The 17,715-nt window shown below is 32.5% G+C and overlaps 1 protein-coding gene across 1 annotated transcript; it reads left to right on the top strand.

Annotated features, from left to right (window-relative positions):
• Nucleotides 1–6,839: 6,839 nt before the first annotated feature.
• On the top strand, nucleotides 6,840–16,406 carry mAChR-B (muscarinic acetylcholine receptor). The gene is made up of 5 exons (XM_089699614.1): nucleotides 6,840–6,918; nucleotides 7,929–8,057; nucleotides 9,354–9,486; nucleotides 12,728–12,911; nucleotides 14,233–16,406. The coding sequence occupies exons 2-5, from the start codon at nucleotides 7,951–7,953 to the stop codon at nucleotides 16,320–16,322; spliced, it is 2,514 nt and encodes an 837-aa protein (XP_089555740.1). The 5' UTR covers nucleotides 6,840–6,918; nucleotides 7,929–7,950; the 3' UTR covers nucleotides 16,323–16,406.
• The last annotated feature ends 1,309 nt before the right edge of the window (nucleotides 16,407–17,715 follow it).

Below are 17,715 nucleotides of genomic sequence, written 5' to 3'. Positions count from 1 at the left end.
TGAAAAAAATTGCGCATTTATTCAATAGATATATATATTTTAATCTATAGATATATTTAAACATATTCGTTAAAATATAGAGGCTCAACACATTTGTTGTTTGGTGATACAAAAGGGAAATGGCAACAGAAATAAGTTTTCTTGTTAAAAATTCTATCAATAGTTGCATTATACATGAGGTCAACAGTGTTCGGCTCTGATATTATGCATAGAGAATATATTTATTATATAACCCATTGTGCTACGAATACAGTATATATTTACAGGCTAGTAAACACATGAATTAGTACAATATATATACCTTTATTTTTGTATATTATAACTTAATGAGACGTATCAAAGATGAATACAAATAATAAAATAAAACAATATAATTATCACTGCCTTTATACACTTTGTCAAACAAAAACAAAATGACATCGTTTTCTAGAATAATTTGTTTTCACGAGACAAGCTTTGTAAAATAATGATTACTTAGTAATTGACTGGTAACTTTAATAAAAAGGTTTCATATGTAGCTAATGATACGTTTTCTGTATGTTTGCGTCATTGGTGAGATAAATTAGAAACATTTGTAATATAAATATGAAGCGTTTGATCACAAAGCACCGAGCCAAGGCCTTCCGCAGGCCCACACATACACACACCCTCGCACACCACCCACGGGACGGTATAAATCGGAACGGTTAGGTATTTACGTATAATTATTTACACTACATTTGACAATTTATTAAGAGCTTGGCTACATTGTAACGTTGAGGTTACTCAATTTTTTTAGGCATAATATTGTAACTGTCTTGTCGTTTATTGCATTGTTCCTGTTCCCCAAATATTGCCGCGATAGACCTTCACATCCATTTTTATGGTTCCGTAGTCCGACAAGGAACACTTATAATTCAGGACTCAAACTATCTTTGTACGAAATTTCATCCAAATTAGTTTTGTGGTTTGGGCGCGAATAAGCGATAGATAGATAGATAAAGACACAGACAGATTGAGTTATTTTCTCTATAAATTAATTATTATACAAGTGGGGATGCTAAGCTGTGTATGTTATATACAAGATTATACGTTTCCAACGGTCAACATACGTGATCTGTGTACGTCGGCAGAATTAGTCAGACGAATTTATGTGTTTGCAAATATAATATGTTTGTTATTCTAGTGAATAAAGATATTTGTATAATGGTGTTGATTTAATAAACGTTATTATACTATATAAATATAGTTTTACAGGGTTTACTTATATACCATATTAAAATTATTGTATTAACACCGATCTTTGTTAACTGTACAAAGTTCGGATTAAATCTGTCCGTTTAAAGTGGGTAATAAGTAATAACATGTCTAAAGAAGTCCATTGCATACTTACAAACTTTTACATAATTTTCTTTGGATTCTTATGAATATTATTTATAAGTATCTATAATCGAGACCTATCCGTGGTTATGTGGCCATGTTATTCCCTTGTTCGATGATACGCATACTGTGCTTATTGGTTCAATATTCCGCGCAATGTTTCCTATTCATATAACACAGAAATACACATTTATATTATACTTACGTGAACTCAAAAGTCTCATAATACAATTGCCTTTTGAACCATTATTTTCATGTTTGATAAAATGCAAGAATTTACTTTAACTTAAAACATCTTTAATATACTTATATAAATCTCGTGTAACAATGTTTGTCCTCAATGTACTCCTAAACCACTTAACCGATTATAATAAAATTCGCACACCATGTGCAGTTCAATCCAACTTGAGAGATAGGATAGGTTAAACATGTAGGTACCACGGGCGAAGCCGAGGCGGACCGCTAGTTTGTATATAAAATTTCTACATGAAATAAAAATAATAATCTTTACGATATGTTTATTTTAGAGATGATTTTCTAATATAATACGATGAATACATCATTACTACTCTCTTATTTTTACGGAGTCAGCTTAAATTGGGGACTAAGTACCTATTTTTTTATGAAGAGGTAGTTGTAGCATAATGAGAGTAAAGTGCAGATTTTTTAAATATTTAAACATAAATCAATCGATAATAAACTTGAAAGCTGCAGATAGGTTACCATGATACTATTGTATTTGATCATTATCTTTTGTTATTTTAATGAGGTGTATCGTTCCAAGTATAGTGTAGTAGTTCAAATTAGAGTTTCACATTCTGATATGGCGTATCATAAGTTGATATAGGTATTCAGTTGTAAAAAAAACATGCCACGAAAAGAAAAATGGTATAGACATGTGCAATTAGTCAGGTGTGTTGTTGCATTTATTACCTGAAAGGGTCTCGTCTCAGCCTTGACACAATAATCACACTATCTCGATTGATGTCCACACCTTATGAAGGCTTACCTTGTACACTACACTTTGTTATAAGTGACAGTTCATTTCATCACGCTAGAATTGCTAATTATTGGTATGTTTTATCCTTGATTCAAGGATTAGATAGGTGTTTTCTGTTATTGGTTGATACCTACGTGTATTCTGGTTCATAATTAAACGAATTCCTTGCAATTTGAAGATGCAATTTTGCGAATAAGGAAATGATGTATGAAGGACACCATAGTGTCTTCTACGAATGTATTCTTATATTATAAAGCTGAAGTGTTTGTTTGGTAGAACGCGCTAATCTCAGGAACTACGTTACCGATTTGTTAAATAATTTCATTGTTCATTTATCAAGGAAAGGAAGGCTATAGGCCATATTATAAGGTATATTAGCGCGCTAAGACTACCTAATTGGAGCGGAGCAATGCAGGTAAAACTGCGGGGCAGTAGTTAAGTAAAGGCCGACTCTTCAATGCTTGGATAAAACTTATTCGTCGAATAGTGTATAAAACTACCATTTTAAAAACGTATTCTAATTGCCCGTATTTGACAGTTTACATGACATTTTAATATTATCGTGTAATACTTTATTGGACGGATAAGTTTAATCCAAGCATTGAAAAATCGGCCCTAAATAAAATAAATATAACAAACAAACAATAATATCACAAACATATCCGTTTGGCTGTGACTTTTCACATTTCCTGATAATTTCCTTCGAAATAGCATCAATAACATAAGACAAAGGTAGCCTCCATTTAATTCCACCCCACTGCGTGAATCAGTGAACTGAAAACGGCTGTAGATACAACTTCCGATTAATTTTCAACTTTATTTCTATTGGAATAGATGTTATATATTATGTGTATAATAGGCTCGATGACCCTTCAATGGTCAGTTAAAATATAAGGGATTCTTGAAACAAATCTATGAAATTAATTATTTCAATGCGTTGTGTATCCCAATTCCTTTTAATTTACTTTAGAATAATAATTTTCATCCTGGATATAATTATCTGTGAATTAATTAGAAAGATAATAGATACATAATAATAAAGTACATTACATTTTTATTATGCGACTTAATCAAAGACAAATATTATCAATCAACAATTTTTGTAATATATTCTGTAGAGCATCATCACAAACTTAGAATCGAATATAGTTTCACATAAAATATTTCAAAACCTTAAAAATAGGTATTCAAAATGTGATCCACAAAATTTTAGCCTTTGATATACTTGTTGCATTTTATTTTGGTTAACATATTTCGGCATATTAAACACTGAAATAGGTCATCGCTTAGAGCATAATCCGTCACAAATTGTAACATAGTACGGGTCACCCGGCGCGGGCTGAATACAGATTAGTTTAAACCCTCTGTAATATCTTGCGATTACTCTATGTTTAAACTTTGCTGTATATTTATTTATAACATAATACCATGATTTATTCTAACGAAACACAAATCATGTACAACTAGCATTTGCCCACGGCTACTTCCGCGTTGTCGAAGGAAATTCTCATGGATAAGTTTGGTTAAAAGTAGCTTATACAACTCTCTAGCTTCTAAACTATCTTCAGTAATAAACATTATACATACGTATAAAATTTAGCCATATAGCGACGTGAAAGAAAGCTGCAAACAAACAAACTTTCGCATTAATAATGTTTGAGGCTGTACCACAGAATATACATATAATATATAATAGTACTACGCTGTACGCTTGATTCGCGTAGCATTCAAAAATAAATTTGTGAACACAGTTCTATCTAACTAAATTCATATCATTTAAATTTTTGAATGTTTCTCCATATACACATTGAGATAACAATACAAACCTCTATTAGAAGAGGGTAGGTAATAACATCTAGTCTTTCGATTTCATAAACCTAAACACAAAAATATACTTAAGTCCTATAAGAACAAAACGCAAAATTGCACGATCCGATATTCTCTGTTTGGAGACATGTGTTCGCTTGTACTACACAATATATTGCTGGCTATATTTAAGTGTCTTATTGTAATAGGGGATGAGACTTGCTATAATCCAGACACAGTTGCAATATTCAAACACAACTGAGAAATTTTATGGAACACAGATAATATTTAAACTATTTACTTTCTATTTAAACTAATATATGCGTACCTATATATTTCACAGTGTTTTCTAGTATTTTATATGTACGTTTATTTAATTTTATAATTATTTATGTCTTTTACACTCCTTACCTACCTCCTCGTAATTATACTAGCTATCACCACTACTTTTGCTTTACACAGTTGGTTGCCTGGTAGAGATCACTCTTGATAAGGCTGCCTCCTATGCTGGACTAGTTTTAAGTTTTAATTTTAAGGATCTATTTGCACAATAAAGTATAAATTAATACAATAAAATATTATATTATACTAAAGAGAAGAAAGACCCAACCCGACTCAGACCAAGCTCTCGATTGAAGTGTTTAGTAAATAACAGCTTACGAAAATGTACAAAACAAAATAATTTTTAGGTGCTCTTAGAAATAAAGGATCAGTAAATGTTTCGGTAAGGTTGGAATAAATAATTTTTCAAGTGTTTTGCAAAGGCTTTCATTACAGAAAGTGGGTAAACTTATATTTTAGAAAAAAAAACTGTTTTCTATTTGTAAAATTCGTAAAAAATATATTTTTGTCATTTCAAATTGATTACATTTTACATTATTGTATATAATAACTATAATAATGATGGGAAAAGACTGGAATAACTCGATAATATTACGTCATGCATAAATGTCGCTACAATTATCACAATGCAATAAATTACTTTTATATGCATTTCGATTATAAATTATTACGATAGCACAGAAATATAATATGAATAATTTAATAATATATCAATGAATTGTTAACTATTAAGTATTCTTATTTTGACAAAAAGCATAAAATTTAAGACGGTTATAACAGGATTGTATTTTTTCTATTTATTAAATAGAAGGCGTCGGTCGCCTCTAGCATAGGTTTATACCTAGTTGAGGCGATCGTCGAGTTTAAATTTAGGTCAATGTATATGTACTAAATAAACGATTTTTATTGTATTTTTTTTAAATAGATAATAAATTATTCCATACTTATAAAATACTACTAGTCGAAACAATACTGGCACAAGAAAGAGGTGTAACTGATTACAACCTACCCAAAACTTATTTTAACCTGGGTAGAGCCGGGGCCAAACATATTGTATAAATTATCAATTTGTGTCCTTTCCCAAAATATAAAATACTACTATATCATTATCATAAGGGCGTCAGTTTTCCTTATTCCCCTTTTGAAGGATCTGTTCTTTATGGTTTGGTAATTTGGTCACGTGTTAACTAAATATATATTTATTGTTGATACATGCCACTTTATTGTAAACGAGGGCAACACAGGGCTGATTGCAACTTTGCCCATAAATAATATAATCAAACAAATTCACAATATGCTATGAAATCACAGTAAAACTTGCAACTTTATACAGTACTTTATATTTTATATGCTTCGCATAAACTATCTCATAAAAGTTATATTCATTTTTTTACTCTTTGTTATATTTTATTTTTCATTCCTTGTGTAAAATAATTTAGATCAAAAATTAGGATTATGGTCTAAATGCAGTAGGCCAGTATTACGTAGTACCTATTTAGTAATCTGTGGTTGTTCAAAAAATAGGCCAATGACTAATTAAAAGCCACTGCTCTCAATTCGTCATCAGCCTATTTGCTCAGTGGAGTATCAGCGTCAAAGATTCTATAGCTTTCAAAAGTAGAGGATAGATTACACTACCTGTAAAAAATATACTGAAAATTTCAATTTATCTGAGTTCACACAAACATACACATATTTTAACTGATTCAAATTGGGCAATGAAAAAAAAAGTATATAATTTATAGTCAAAAAAGATAAAATTTGGTGATATCAAGGCCGATTTGACGAGGTCTAGCAGCTCCCAACTTGTCCAGTATGTTGTTTTGAAACACTGTGTAGGCCCGTGTTACTATACTGAAAATACAATACAAAATATATAGGGAAAATATAAAATATATTACTGTACTTATACACATATATTATATATTAATAAAATCTATAACTATAACAGATTTGCACTAAATAAAACTGTAAGAGTTATTTGAAAACAAAAAAGTCGTGTGGCACTCGGGGACTGCCGCGGTTAAAGCTATTGCATGCTATGCCTTCAAGCCACATCTCCGCGCCCGTCGGAGTGGGGAGCGTGAGGTTTTTCGATACTAAATTTCTGGATTCGGTCCCCGCGCTCAAGGCCGGCGATAGAAGCTATGCAATAGCTTAAAACTTCTGTTAACAATAGTTCATTTAAACTTTGATATTATAATCTATTACATTTATATGTCATCGAAAACTTTCCTTACAATTAAATATATCGAATAAACAACACACATCTAAAAGTAGGTAGGCAAATACAGCCAAATGTAACGCAGGTTTAAATTTCAGGTGAAATAAGGCCACATATGCATGGAGTGCGCGGAGGTATCAGGCCGGCACCGGACGCGCACAGTGTACCGCCAGCCTTATCTGTAATGGTGAGCGAAATTATGTCTTATATACTTTATACGTATAGTATATAATATGTGCGGTGTCGCTTGGGCTTGTGAAAATAATATGTATAATTTTAGTATGAAACAACATTGTAATACCTTTGCTCTAGATAGTTTTGATTGTATTTTTATTTAGATCTTCTACTAATAATTTATTACGATTAATGTACAGTGTACATAACAATATAAGCTTAGGTATAATTCGATAAATCAAGCATATAATTACAATAGTTGCAGTAGATTTATAAACTACAAAGTTAATTAATATTTCAAAGTACAATTCAATTTCACCATTAATACGAGTATAACAAGATCAATGAACATGACGGACCACATTAATATTTGTTAATATATTACAATGTTGTTTGTTTGTGTGTTATGGTAGGGACGCTTATAAACCTGTATTACATGCTTTGCGATCAAAGAAATTATAAGCACATTTATTGGTAGCATTTTTAATGTTTCATGGTCACAACTTAATAGTATACAAAATAACATATTAAGTATATATTATTGTATATGTGAGCTAATGTGAACTAGCCTTTATCTGATATTTTCAACTATTTTTACGATTATAGATATAATTATTATTAAGATTTAATTATAAACTACTGTGTGTTATAAACTGTCTCTACATTATTGATAAGTGTCTTTATAATATTATCCAAAAGGCGGGTCTCCACAGAGCGAGCAGCCTCGCGAAGCAGCTCGGCCAGCATGGACGTAGCTAGGTCGTGGAAAATGACGTCACACGCGCTTTTCTTGGCCAAGCCACGTTCACACTAGCCAAGCCACTTCGCACAGCAATTGCTTTGCGAGGCTCTAAGCTCTGTGTGGACCCGCCTTATGCATATTGCAATCCATTTTTAATGTTGAAACAATTTGGTGATTTTTTATAAATACATCAAATTCAATATATAGATTATAGATTGAATATGCTTCGGTTTTTGTAGAAATTTGAAAATAAGCATTTTCAAAGCTACCATTTTCTCTAGATGCAGTAGTCGAACATTTGGGATGAATAGTGCCGGCGAAGGAACAATAATGAATGCTACAGAGACGAACCTTGATTTCAATAGATCGACGCCTATATTTACTATTGGGACCAACTTCATTACTCAGTGGTGAGTCTTGATTTTTATAGAGTTCTATTTTCCTTATATTTTTCTTACAAAAAGCAATGGATGATGAAGAAGGACTTTTGTTTTGTTTTGAACTAAGATAGTCTTTAAGATTTAGATACAAAATGATATTCATGCAAAATTTTCGTGATGTACGAACCTAAATTTGGAGACAAACCTGAATTGAAATTTAGGCAATTTAGGCATAATTAAGTACAATATCTTTATCATATCCAAAACAAATCAAAAGTAAGCCACATAAAAACTAATTGGATACAAAAACCCCAGTCATGATTTATATTTAACGTTTTTGTATTGGAAATGGAAATTTATTGAGTTACGATTGAATACGCTAGTACCAATTTAATAGACATTTTAGTTCAATTTAAAAGGGAGGTTTATTGAATTTAAGTAGTGCATCTACCTATAATACACTGTATTTTATAGCCTGTTCAAATTGAATAATTTGAAAATTTTCTTAATGTAATGATTAAAAAAAATGATTTTGTTTTCAATATGTAAGTACATAAAATAAGAATAAAATTCTCAAGGCTCAAGATCAATATTTACCATCTGTTGTCTGCATTCGCTAGATCTGAGTATAATCTAGCTAGATCGTAAACTATTTTATCACCCTCAAATAATAAGGGTGTCCTGGCAGTAGGTACATCGTTTGCTGTATCAGCTAGTATTATATACCGTCATGTTCGATTCAAAAGTCATGTTCCAAAATAAATATCTACAAACATACAGAACATGTGCCAGAGATTCTATCTAAGAGTCAAAGGAAATAGTTGCGAGCGTCTACGCTCGATCCAAAGACATGTGCGCCAAAAAGCTATTGAACGTGAAATGTAAGCACCCTACACTGTCCTGACGTGCATTCATTTTTGATGAACTAATTTCCTCGTGACGGCAGTTTATTTTCATGCAATTTGGAGCTGCATTTTTCTATACGGTCGTTTCTGCGTTTTGGGGAAGCTATGTTATAGAGAGTTTTATACAAATGTGAAATGTAGAGTTTAAACTTGATAGTACTGACAATTTTTGTTGGGTTTTTATAACGCACTATCTGCCCCAGCAGAAGTTTGTTCTGGTCTTTTCTCGTGTTTTCTCTTCATAAGACTCTACCTTGTGCCTTAAAAAGAACGTTAATAAATAGCCAAATTATTGTACCTATTCACACTAACCGCTAACGAGATTGTAGTAATTTTACATTATAATTTTCGTGTCATTTTGAAGTTCTGAAAGTAACGCAAAATTTTTATTGTTTTGATCAGGCGTATTTTTCTTCATCAGGAAACTTCAGAAGTTCAAGCAGCGTCCATGTATATCCAGTTTCTCTGAATGCGAAGACTTCATCAGCAATGTTACTAACTTCACTGATGGCTACTACTTCAACTCTTCCATCGAAGATGTACCGAGTCAAGTGGTGAGATATTTGTGTCTATAATAATATGACAGTAGTTAATTTATTTTACAGTCATCTGGTTTTATCTGCTATTTGATTGAATGGCTAGTGCATTCATTGAATTACGATATTTAATTGAATGACTAAAAGATAACTCGTCAAGTTGTTGAATGTAACGTTCAACGTCTTGACTGAACGTAATTTAGCATGGTCAACGCGCTAGTCATTTAATCAAATAGAACATTCAACCAGATGACGGCGACATTTCTATGTATTATAATAGTGTAGTATATTATTTATATGTTTACTTCTATGTAATTACTCACTTTATCGCGCAGTTTCACCCCGAACAAACCGCGGGCAAAGTCAAGTATTTATATCGCTATTACTGTAAAGTTTCAACCAAATCCCTCCCGTAGTTTATTCGTTAAAAAATTACAAATATATACACATTCACATAAACTTCCACATTTATGATATAAGTAGGATTATATGTTCAATATAGTATGGATATTTTGTACTATTGTACGGTTTTAACGTCTACTATAACGTTGGCAACATACATTTAAAAGCTCTTATCGAACGGCGCCTTCTAGTGGCGTGAGACGCTTACCAATGTTGCAATTTATCCTTTAACTATTAAAACTGAATTGAGAACCGTACAACTGATGTTTCTTTTCGATTCGTATGGTATAATAAGATTTTTTAAATATGAAAACAAGAAACCCGACTGCTTAGTTATGAAGCCTATGTCACTACAATTGTAATGATTGCAAAGAATTCTCATAAATAAAAATCCGCCAAGCGGTCTGGGCAACATACATACTTACACTCATAAAACATAATCCTCCTTCTATCACAGTTGATTAAAAATAAAAAAACATCATCATGGAGAGTAATTTTTTGTAGTAAAAGAACATGAAATTCTAGAGATTAGACAGCGCTCTATTTTACGACAGGCCTTTTAATGGCGCATTAGAATGTTTTCTTAGCCCGCGATTATTCTGTGCGACCCTAAAGTGGAATTTTATTCAGCCCTTAATGTTAAGTGTTATTTAAACCCACGTAAGGTTTAACGACAGGTTTACGGTGTAAGAATCTGTATTAACCTCGAGAGGTTACAATGTTTAATAGCGATTACAGATTGATTAATTTCGTAGTTAATCTTAAGTTATAAAAAGATTTAGTTCTATAACTTTTAGGTTACTTCCAGCTCAGTAATAGGTACATAAATAATTTGGAACTATAGTGAGATTAGGTGCAATTTTATTCCTGATGCTCGTGTTTTTTTTTTTCATCAGGCTTTTTGCCAAGTGCCTATAATTATAAGGTGATAATTTTATATCCGTTAGTAAAAAATCATTACATAAATACAATTAAATATGATAAGTAAAATATGCAAACAAAACGCAATAGCATCAGACTAAATAATCTTTCTTAAAACTTTTCTATGAAATCTAATCTGTTTGTCAAATTCCTTATAATAAACACAAAAGTAATCAATCAGACAACTGTTTACTTTAACTTAAAATCAATTAACATTAGACTGATTATATTTAACTTGGATAATGTATATAATAGTCCATTTGAAATTAAAATAAAATATTGTCAACTCATTAACGATAACAGTAGGTAAATGTAGAATTAACTTTTTAAAGACACACACAATCAAAGTCTTTTTTGAAGTGAAACTTCTTTATTGGGGTTGGAAAAAAATTTAGAGTAACATTTTTCGTTACGCGTGACATTTTCCGTTACGCACCATTTTTTTCTTATCCCTACCACGCGTGATTCGACGTATTTCTGTAAAGTTGCATATAGTAAATTATTTTTTGATTTGACTTTCACTTCTTACGTGTGTACACTAGTACACGCATACATTTTTTTCTTAATTAACTTTAGCACGTAACTTTTGAAGTAAAGCTTATTTAGGCGCGTTGAGAGTAAAATTTCAAGTCTGCGTCTTGGCAATACCGTCACGAAATGGAGTAAGGCGACGATTTTGGTATTTTTAAATCTTGCCATAGAAGTCCTGACACGTGTGCCGATACGCTCTTTTCTTCCACAATTTACACAAAGTGAATGTTTCTTTAAACTTATACATTGGCACTTCGTTACATAAGTCATAGTCCATAGTATTTAAAAGCCAGTACGGTGATAGGCTTATGTGATAGGTAATCGATGCAGTTGATGTCACGGCCGAAGCAGTCACATAGTAGAAACTGCATAGTCATTTCGAATCGATTCGCTTCCACATTGAATGTCAACAGATGTACAGATTGAAATTGTAGAAGGTAAAAGCTGGACAATTGTGGATTGAGGTTCCAAAATATTGGCGCAACTGATGCTGCGAAATCCAATTAATTTGTTGTTTACTGCATCGATGTGGTAGTTGAGTAAATAACTAAAGTAGATGGTATTCATATTGTCCTATCCATTGAATAATTTATATAACCACAGTTAATATAATACTATTAGTGTTAAATGTAACGAAATATTTGTATAGAAAGTTATTAAATTACTCGTGTCTAACTAAGCAAATTAAAACATTTCAACTGTATAACAAATACAAGAACCTTTTTCAGGAATTGAGGTAACAAACATAATGTAAAAATGTTCACGACACCAAGTTTATTATAAACTTTATATTTGTAGAAAATAAGCTTTGAAAAAATATATTATGTAAAATTAACCTAAAAAAACATTTCAGCAAAGTGCTTCCTATCTTTAACGGTTTAATTGTAAATAGGTTCAATTATTTACAAATAAACGAGGCCAAATCCTCTTAATAATAATTAAAACATCTCTCAAATCAGTATTTCGTAACGTTAAATATGATTTATTTCCGAGAACTGTATAATTAACGGAATTTATAGCGCCATCCATCATAATTCTCATACCTTGGAAGTTTAGATACAAATGTCTCACCTTAATTTAATAATGTGTTTGTATGAGTTTACTCGCTTTTTGCATGCGCCTCGTTCAGAAATGAAATAAATGCTTTGAGTAATAATTTCATTAAAATTTCTGAATTATAATACTCAACCGCCAAATACAACCACCATACTACCACCACCGTAATAATAACTTCCAATAACTATCATACAAAGCACACGTGTTCTGAAACTGTTTATTCACAACCATTTTCCACTTTTTTGGAACTATCTTCCTTAACGTAGAAAAGTCCTAGCTAGGAAGACAGAACCGCACTAAAACAAACCGTACTGTATTCATTTGAACTTAATAAAGTTTTTTTTAACAGCAACCGGTTCTCCCGCCGTTTCCCATGTGGCTGGCGTCAATCATAGCCGCATGCTTGATCCTGGTAATCCTTCTGACCGTCAGCGGGAATGTTCTGGTACTCCTTGCATTTCTTGTGGACAGAACTATTCGTCAACCGAGCAACTATTTCATCGCGTCCCTGGCTGCTACCGATTTATTGATTGGTAAGTGTTTGCGTAAAATGTTATGGAAATTTAGATATAAGTGGTGTTTAGAAACGTATTGGACAAGTAGATAATGTAGAACTAGATGTTCTAACAGAAAACTATCTGGCGGTCTGTCTCGGACTGGCGGTCATATACATAATATAGTTGAGTTTGATCATTATGCTATTTTCTTAATTTATCAAGTGTATTCTAGTTTTATCAGTTCCAGAAATTCGTAATTATCATTATGCCTGTCGTCAATTACAAATTTTATAAAGTTGTTCAAAAGAATTGTAGGCCTGCCAAATCCAAATTAAACACCTCCTTTGGGATGAGAAACCGAGATTACAACAACCAAAAGGGAATTTTTCCTACAAAAGATTATTAGCTTTTGCCTTCTGAAATTCTAAACTACAATAAATAGGGAACTAATATTTTCCAATTAACTTCTGGCTTGCTATTGGTAAAGAAAACATGAATAGACTAGAAAAATTATCTGACTCATGCTATAAGAACTTTAATGTACCCACAGAGCCACAAAGATGATTTTTCACGCTGCAATAACGCTGTTACGTCTCCGTATTTTTAGATCTGGGTCATGACGGTTATCGTTCAATGTTTGATGAATACCCGCATGAAATGGCGACCGATATTACATCGTTTCGAATACCCGGTACTTTGAATATAAACCTTAACCAAGTGGTCCAGTTAGTTGTATGTTAACCGCAATTGTGTTTGCTCGCGGTACATTTAAAGTTTTGATGTACATATATGAATATTTAACTTTGTACGGCGTTTAATCTACAAATAAGTTTAGGAACGCTAAGTAACTTTGTTATACTAGTTATGTTTAATTCTGTTAATGATATTTGTGCTAAATACCGACAAGTTCTTTAAAAAATAATCCATATTATGCCAATATTTTCAGCAATGTTTAAAGTTATAATAATATTATCTCAATGTGTTATCAAACGGTTTATTTAAAAAAAAATTGCAATAGCAGATTTAATTATATTATATGTATGTATTAAACAAAATAATGAAGCCCTTGTACTTAAAATTGTAACTATAACGATTATTAAAAGCTACATTTAAATTATCTCGTTTATTGACATTCGGGAGATTAAACTAAATGTAATTAAATAAATGTGTTAAATTGCTAGCAATTAAATCAGGCATTACCACCGCTGGCCGCAGATAGAGGACAATTGATGAACCTCCTGAAATTTTAATCACGAGACTGAATCCAAATAGACTCTATTCATTGAATTTAACTATCACTAAAATGACTTCCAACTCATTTAATTTTTAATTTCAAATGCGTTTCCCTTGTCCCCAGGTACTTTATCGATGCCGTTTTATACAGACTACGTTTTGAAAGGGTACTGGCATTTAGGACCATTATTGTGTGACCTTTGGCTATCCGTCGATTACACCGTATGCCTTGTGTCACAATACACAGTTCTTTTGATAACGGTCGATAGATTCTGCAGTGTTAAAATAGCGGCACGATACAGAGCATGGCGAACAAAAAATCGAGTTATATGGATGGTCACAGTTACTTGGATAGTGCCAGCATTGCTATTTTTCACTACAATTTTTGGATGGGAACATTTTGTAGGTTATAGAGATCTGCAAGAAGGAGAATGTGCTGTACAATTTCTAAAAGACCCTGTATTCAATACAGCTTTAATTATTGCATATTATTGGACTACACTTGTAGTATTAATAGTACTCTATGCTGGTATTTTTAAAACTGCGTATGATATGCAAAAGAAAAGTGAAGCAAAGCAAAGGAAAATGCAATCGATGGTGGCGCTCAGTGCAGGTGTAATGACAGGCATGGCTGGCAGAGCAGCGGGCATGGCAACACTATCCAAAGCTACGGTATCAAGTGAAGATCAAATCAAGGTATCGGAAACTATCCGTAAAGATTCAACACCAAAAGGGTCTTTAGCTGCACCTCTATTGAATTTAGGTGGTTCTTCGGATTCTAATTCCAGTCAAAAATCTTCCGCTCATAAAAGTAGCGCTACAGCAACAGGTACTACAACAACAGAATCAGAGGCAGACAAGAAAGAGGAAAATGTCGAGCCCGAAAGATCAAGCAGCCCAGCTTTTGATTCAGATGACGAAAGCACTACTCAGACTAACTTAAAGAAACGCTCTTCCGTTGCCAATTTGGTGATGCAAACTAGTACAATGCAATTACTTAGTAACATGCGTCTAAATGGTGGTATGCTCTTGAAACCTGAAACAAAACCATCCCAGCCAATTAAATATGAAATTGAAAAACAAAAATCTACACTGTCTCAAATATCAGAGAAAAGTATACTCGACATAGAGAATGTTCAATCTCAAAATGGACAAACACCTGCCGTAAGTGTGCCTCTTTCATCCACTAGCAACATGTCGCCTTCATCATCAGGAATAGCTACACCATTAGAGAGAGAAGTATCAACTACAATCGCTCAAAGAATCATTCCCCCTCCATCAGAGTTTCGCTGCAGTCCCACGGTCTCTGAAAGTCCACCATCTCATTCGGAATCATATAGACCTAAGTTCCCTAAACCAGTTAAATGTGATGGAAGCGGGTTCGATATTCTAATAGGTCTTGATGGTGCTGATTTACGATATATGGATGAATGCTCAGTTATTGTTCCCACGCCACAAAATGAAAGTCCACCATCTTCTATCACATTTCCAACTGCTACTGAACCATCATCTCCACCCACATTAAATTCTGGTAATATAACAAATACTTCCTTATTGCAGGCTGCTCTTATACGAGCAACAGCTGAAGCACAAGTAACACAACCCAAACCAAACGTAGCACTTCCACAACCACAACCCGTTAAAGTTAATACAGAGGTAAGTTTAACAACCGGGGAACGTCCAAAACCTATCATCACCCTTGTGACGACTTCTTCAAATAATAACGAGACACAGACATCAAAACCGACTGAAAACAAAACTGCTTCAATCAAACTTAATACAGGTTTAAGTCCAGGAATTGAAAATAGTGATATATCAAGTCCAGCAGTAAGCGGGCCATGTCGAGGTGATTCTAGAAAAGAGCTTGTTAAAAGTATAGGAAAAAAATTCAAAGTACGGCGATCAAAACGCGATGGACTATTTCCTGGTATAGGAAGACAAAAGTCTAAATCAGAAAATAGAGCTAGGAAAGCGTTCAGAACCATATCTTTTATTTTAGGAGCGTTTGTTGTTTGTTGGACACCATATCACATATTAGCTTTAGTTGAAGGTTTTTGTCGAAACCCACCTTGCATAAACCAACACTTGTATATGTTTTCCTACTTCCTATGTTATGCAAACAGTCCAATAAATCCTTTTTGCTACGCGCTAGCAAACCAACAATTTAAAAAGACTTTCATGAGACTTTTAAAGGGCGATTTTCATGTCACTTAAGCTGATATGGCTAACGCACACATTAAAATAGGTGTAACAAGATCTTCTATTCTAGGACAATATTATGGTAATAAGGTAGTTAACGCTTTTGATGTATAGAAATTGTGTATACGTAATATAAACGTATTTTTCTAAGTCTAGTTTAATGTACGAGAATACTTCTTTGTAGCTTTAATAATTGTAAATAATAACTGTACAATATTTATAATTGTTACATGTACTTATGTATAATTAATTGTTCGAAACAGACAATAACACTTGTACATATGTTAAAGATAAAAGTCTCTTTATATCTTTAAGGCTACGCTATGAAAACTAGCAATATTTTCAGTATTTTAATGACTTAAGTGTTAACATAATTAGTTGCAGTCCAGTTTTTACAAACTGGTAAAATAATTTTTAATTTTGTTAGAATAGTCCTTAAAATGCTCATTTATATGAAACGCTTTAAAGCTCTTAGCATTGAGCCCAGCTAAAGTTTTTTAGCGTTTAATATTGTCAATTACCTATTTTGTAATTATGTAGATAAATATAATTTGTAAGTGTTTGTACATTAAGAAAATAGTATTTATGTTAAATCAAATTTTTAATATAAATTACAACTAAGTTAGAGAATCTATGATGTTATTTGAATTGTCCGTTTTTAGCGTATGTTGAATTATGTTCAGGCTTTGTTATAATCAGATAGTCGTCTGAAGTACTGCGTTTGCAGTTATGCGTAATGCACGTAGTTTTACCATAACTCAGTCTGACCGCCTCCTAACTTGTTATATGGAACTTTGAACAATATAGGCACAGAATACTGAATATAAACTCAAAGACCTGGTCATTTTCACTAGACTAAGTTGTCGTAAAAATAGTATACTTACTTCTTCAGCAATAGTCTATGTAAGGTTTGCTTTACAAAAAGTATCAAGTCTTATTCAGTCCGTAGATTTATGAAACTTTTTAGTCACAGTTCTTTGTTGTTACTGAAACTTTTAATATTGAAGAATGTCTCTCACATTATTATGGTCCGGGAGCCAGCAGCAGATTTTATGACCAAGTTCCTCTCAAGCGGTAATTAGTAAAATGCATCAAAGTATAGTATTATGAAGCCTCGTGAACGTCAGCTGGAGCTCGGTTGGGGGGAAGAGCGGTTGTAGCCTCCCGTATCAGCTGACGGTTTTTCCACCAAGATACAGCCAGCTGACATATATATTTATCCACAGTTACATATAAGCTATCATCAGGTAAATTTTTGTTTGAGAGGAAATAACGGAAAATAAATTTTTCTTTAAATTTAACTTTCATGTTCGAGACACCAGCTGACGTATAATACACCATGTTGTAACCAGCTGACTATTTTTTTTCGTTGAGATATTGGGTTAGCTACAATTTGACAAATTTTTAG

This window comes from Colias philodice, chromosome 10 (assembly GCF_061535455.1).
Source record: "Colias philodice isolate Cphi_HAF_F1 chromosome 10, ilColPhil1 Martin Lab GWU primary, whole genome shotgun sequence".
In the NCBI taxonomy this organism is placed as follows: Eukaryota; Metazoa; Arthropoda; class Insecta; order Lepidoptera; family Pieridae; genus Colias; species Colias philodice.
Note: the sequence above shows the minus strand (reverse complement) of the source record. Positions and strands in the feature narration are given on the sequence as shown.